General features: G+C 35.6%; 1 protein-coding gene across 1 annotated transcript; it reads left to right on the top strand.

Moving 5' to 3' along the window:
• Positions 1-123: 123 nt before the first annotated feature.
• LOC309798353 (potassium/chloride cotransporter 3-like) lies at positions 124-4,693 on the top strand. Its single transcript, XM_082646565.1, has 5 exons — positions 124-270; positions 1,407-1,476; positions 1,739-1,814; positions 3,591-3,719; positions 4,412-4,693. The coding sequence occupies exons 1-5, from the start codon at positions 138-140 to the stop codon at positions 4,496-4,498; spliced, it is 495 nt and encodes a 164-aa protein (XP_082502691.1). The 5' UTR covers positions 124-137; the 3' UTR covers positions 4,499-4,693.
• Positions 4,694-4,992: the final 299 nt, after the last annotated feature.

Genomic DNA, 4,992 nt, shown 5'->3' with positions numbered 1-4,992 from the left:
GAAGAGTTTGTCTGAACTAAAGACAACGTAAGACGGATTGTTGCTCTTTTTGTTGGCATACTGTAATATATCTGCTTGGTATAGATCTTGTCTATAAATACATAATGAATTTTTAAATTTATGAGAAAGTGAGGAATATGGCAATACATTTCGGAAGAAATAATGCAAGATGTTCTTTTTGCTTATTGCAGAAAAGTCGTTCATGTGGCAGCAGTTTTTTCAACGAATCCAACAACGACGACACAGTGAATAGTCGAAAACTCAAACTAAGTGAGTCGAATGATATCAGCAGCACAAATTCAGAGCATTGTGAACTTAAGTATTTTTTTGAACTAAGGTTAAGGTTCAACGTGACATTTAAACTCACTCTGCGATGTCATTCCGATTCATTTGAATTTTTTTTTACTTCTTTACTATTTCTTTAGCCTATAGCATACAATTTTTTTTTACTTATTTATATGATCTGTGGTCTCACATCCATCATCCACAAAACTTGTTATATTTGCATGTTGCCTCGGTCGTTGGTTGAGGATACTGTCTTCTTCATAAACTTCATTGAATGCTGCTTGCTTCGATTCTTCCTGAAATCCTGAGATTCAAAGCTGCTAATAAACATTAACGAGTCTGAAATACATGAAATATACAGTGTTCGTAGATCGGAGAGAGTTTTTTCTGGAAGGCTCCAGTAGTATATGGATTGGAAGCTCTTCCATGGTGTGGGATCGAACTGGTCACCGTGCGTGTGTTACACGATATCTCTAAACACTGTCTTCCACCTCTCGCATAATCGCTTTACATTGCGCTTTACTTACATTTCACTATCTTCGTTTTAATAATACATGATAGGGTAGTGGTTAGAGATTATTTGCAATAAACCTGTAGTTCAATCTCGCTTCATAGGATTTCCTTATTACCTGAATATTTAAATGGTTCTTCTTTCCGAAAAGTCGTTAGCCGTTGAATGACTTTCTCAACTCGTCACTACTGACAGTCGCTCCTTATGAACAAGAAAAAGGGCTTCTACTTTGGAACTGGTTTGCTTACAGGATAGCGGTAAATTCTGGCGGAATTGTTTATTCATAGCTCTACTTTAAGATGGAAATCTAGGCTTCCTTCATAGGATGGGTAGGGAATGAAGCTTAGGTGCACATTTCAATTCGACAAACAGGAACACCTACCGGCTACTATGAAGAGGTAATATACCGGGAAATTTTCACACTATTTACTGGAAAATAAGGCTGTAGAGTAGCGTTTGTGAAGCGTTAGAAAACAAGGAAAGCCCACTCTGAAAAACTTGTGTATTTCATTGCGTAAAAACTATTTATAATACACATTTATGACATTTATGATATACATCAGTACTGGCCTCTGGTATTGATTTTTTGTGTTGTCTGAAACCATTTCAGATGATTCTACTAGAAGCTTTACACCGATTATCATCAAGATCAATCAAGATGCTGAGACGTCGTTTATAGAGTAAGCCGATTTTTATTATTGCCCAAAAATTTGAGTTTTTGACCATCTCTTTATTTCTATCTATACTATAATTGCTCGTTCGTCACATTCTTCTTCTTTCAGATTGGTTTCATTGAGGCTTAGCAATAGCTGTAGTTTATTTTTACAACCGATTTAATCGAATCAAAAAAAAAACACGCAGATCCATAAGAGACTGTGTATATTAAAGGAAGAAAAAATGGAAGATAACAAAATGGTCGCAAAAGTTGAATCGTCCTTTTAGTAATCCTGCAGATGGACTCTACGGAGCATCGTCAGAACCAAGTGAAGACAGCGAATCTGGCAACGTTAAGTTGAACGTGAGTATTTTCTCTTAAAATGGCCCACGTTCACGAGGAATTACTTGTTTTTTATTTAACTGAAATATCTCTAGTCGATAAAATTCCTTCACTGGAGTTTGACACCATTTCTGATCGTGCTATGGTGTTATTCCTTTTCCGTGCACACAGGAGACGTGAGCCTGTGTAAATCATAGAAGTATTCTTTATTATAAATTTTCAATAACCAGAGTTTGAGGTCTGAGAATTACGACAAAATCAAAAGACCTGAGTATTAGAAATTGAAAACCTTCGAAAGCATTCTTGACTATGCACGTAGATACTTAGATAACCTATGTTCATATGTCGTACAGAAACTAGCGCTTCTTGCATTCGATTCATGGTTTTCCAGTCGCTACGCACTTTCGTTCTGAGCTATTTATATGTTAATATGGCTGCAGCTTATTTGTTTATCGCCTTTTGTTATTGTGTTGAATCCTGTTTGATCGTGGTATTCGTTGGAATGCTAAAACACCTTGTTAAAGTAGTCGCAGTTTTTCACCTTCTGGCTTCGTGGATTGGCAGAAAGTTTGCTGCTTGGCAATGAGACGGTATTGCCAGGACGTCAGCGATTCTTCTGAAGGGAGCAAGTCTTTTGTGCAACTATCCAACCAGTGAAGAACAATAGGAAGGCCTGATTCATGTGAAGGTGAAGATGTTTATCTTCCAGACTTCTTCCAAGAGCGTGGCGATTTTTTGCGTTGGTTTAGTTTTAGCGGAACTTCTGGACGAAGATGTCCAGATGTTTTTTATAAATTGGATTACTCTTTTTTCGTATTTGAAATTATTTTCTAAACTGCAGTTCGACAAAAGTATTTCGTGGTTTCAGCAAGGTGGTAGACCATTGAGAAATAAATTATTAACTATTTTGTGTAATAATTATGATTTAGCCTTCATTAAAACCTAAATTGGGTCAAACTGCTACGCAATCTACTCATCTTAAGAAAACTCTAATAGAAAAAGGATCGAACCCTAACAAAAACAGGGTGTAAAACAAAGCTACCATAACATGATAAGCAGTTGATTTAAACAATCACCGTGGTGTCCACTTATTGAAGAACACCAGCCGCGCAGAGTTTACATGGATGAGGAATGTGCCTGTCTCGTATCGAAAAATCTAGCTGAAGTATGGAGTGAGGTCAGCGCGATTAAGAAGCACTCTTCCTTACGATTCACCTTTAATTTTTTGGGATTTTTTGATTCTTCTGGATTCTCAACTATGATTTTCTGTCCTATGCGCACCTTGTGCAATGCTTGGTGTAGCTTTAAGTTTACCATCTAGGTGTTCTTTGATACGGATACGGAGGTGTCTGCCCGTTTCGCCAATCCATTCGCTTGAACAAACTTTATAAGAGGTCAGATTCGGTATTTTTCCTATCAGGTCCTTCCTGAATATGAGGAGCTTCGGTGCACTACTTTCATTTTTTCCATTTTTGTAATGTTTATTGTTTCCTGGTGTTGATTCGAGGAATGATTCCACTGTGGATTCATTTGAAACATTTATGCAAAGGTAAACGGTGGAAAAACTTCTAGATGTTCGTGAGGTGGTATGTGTTTCACCAACTGGATGAGTATTATATTTATAAACCATGTTATTCTTAACCGTTGGCCGGTCTACACGGCTAATATTGGGTCCAACTTTGAACGTTGATAGATGGGTATACGTTATTTCGTCAGTGGATACTAATACTATTCAGAGCATTTATTATACATTGTATTAATTTAATTGTGTTTTCAAGAAATTTCTCATTACAACAGGTTCATAAGATGAACACCTCTGTGCGTCTGAATCATGTCATTCGTGAAAATTCGCCGTCGTCACAGTTGGTGCTTCTTAATCTGCCACTTCCATCGAAGCTTAGAGCCACATTTCAGCATTCTTACATGGTAAATCGAAATTGTTCTTATTATTATTGTATTCCGTCTTCGGTAATTTAACTTCATATGTTTTTATTCAAATATATCAATTACAATGGTTATTTGATTTTTGATAATGGATTTAATAATTAACGATTACAAATAATTTTGTTCAACATGCTCTCTGGGTTTTTTCGACACGCGCGGTGCGCATTCAAAAAATCCTCTGAGAGGTTTTTGCAAATTGTTACGTGTATATTAAATATATGGAACAACTTTTCAGTAACCATGCCTAAAACAACATCTTTGCTATATAACCTATTGAGTAAATAGAAGATCATAGCAAACAACCGCATGACAAGTAGTTGGAATGAATATGCATTGAAGTCAGCGCGTATTGTCCAACCTTTTCACCCACGTATTTAATTATTGCAAACGATAAGTTGTTGTTAAAAATTATAAGTTGCTTGCATTAAAATATGTGATCATTTACCGAAACGGTGGTATTTATTGAAGAAGTTGGTCGTTTTAAATTCTCCTGTGCGTTAACAATTTCGCAACAAGGTTTGTTCGTGAATAGCCAGATATCTTTTATTCAGAATGAAATTTTCTAACATATACATTGATATTAATGCATATTATACCGATCGATTATGTGTTAAACATGTTTTTAATGAAGAATTTTTCTCACTTTTCATATTTTTATATTTTTCATGCTTAAGGTATACCTTGATGTGTTGACGGAAAATCTTCAACGAGTTTTGTTCATCGGTGGCAGCGGCAAGGAAGTGATCAGCATCGATTCGTAATCTCTTATAGAAGCATTCGTTAATCCATCAATCAATCAGTTATCATGATTTCATAATAGCTTCAAAACTAGTTAAATTTCAGTCATTATGTTCATCTATCACTTTTATTTAGATTTATAACTTTTATGTATTCCAAAAATTCTCTGTGGTCTGTTCATATGTTTAATCTGTTATCAGATACAAACAAGCTTTTCTGCTGACCACGGCAAATTTAAATGATATCAATTTTATCACTGTATATCTTTGTTGCCTCGATAACATTTGTAATAGAGTAAAAGTATGCTGAGAAAACATTTTTTTTGAAAAGTGGATAGGTTTTATTCCATAACTCTAACCGTATGAATACATTTCGTGTAGCTCAGTGGAAAAGGGGTGCCGGACAATACACTGATTAGTGGGAGATCCAATGTAGTGGATGCAAAACGTTTATTAACTCAATTAAGTCTAGTTTTTTGAGATCGACTTCATTCCTTCAATTTGCAAAATATTGCACG

The sequence above is a fragment of the Mesoplodon mirus genome (assembly GCF_964341445.2).
Source record: "Mesoplodon mirus genome assembly, contig: HAP1_SCAFFOLD_2992, whole genome shotgun sequence".
In the NCBI taxonomy this organism is placed as follows: domain Eukaryota; kingdom Metazoa; phylum Chordata; class Mammalia; order Artiodactyla; family Ziphiidae; genus Mesoplodon; species Mesoplodon mirus.
The sequence above is the reverse complement of the archived record's forward strand: the minus strand, read 5'-3'. Positions and strand labels throughout refer to the sequence as shown.

Bases quoted from the DNA above. Each gene is read 5' to 3' on its own strand.
- LOC309798353 (XM_082646565.1), top strand. From the start codon at position 138: ATGGCAATACATTTCGGAAGAAATAATGCAAGATGTTCTTTTTGCTTA. The intron at 271-1,406 runs GTGAGTCGAATG...AAACCATTTCAG, and splicing joins TAGTCGAAAACTCAAACTAA to ATGATTCTACTAGAAGCTTT. The intron at 1,815-3,590 runs GTGAGTATTTTC...TCATTACAACAG, and splicing joins CTGGCAACGTTAAGTTGAAC to GTTCATAAGATGAACACCTC.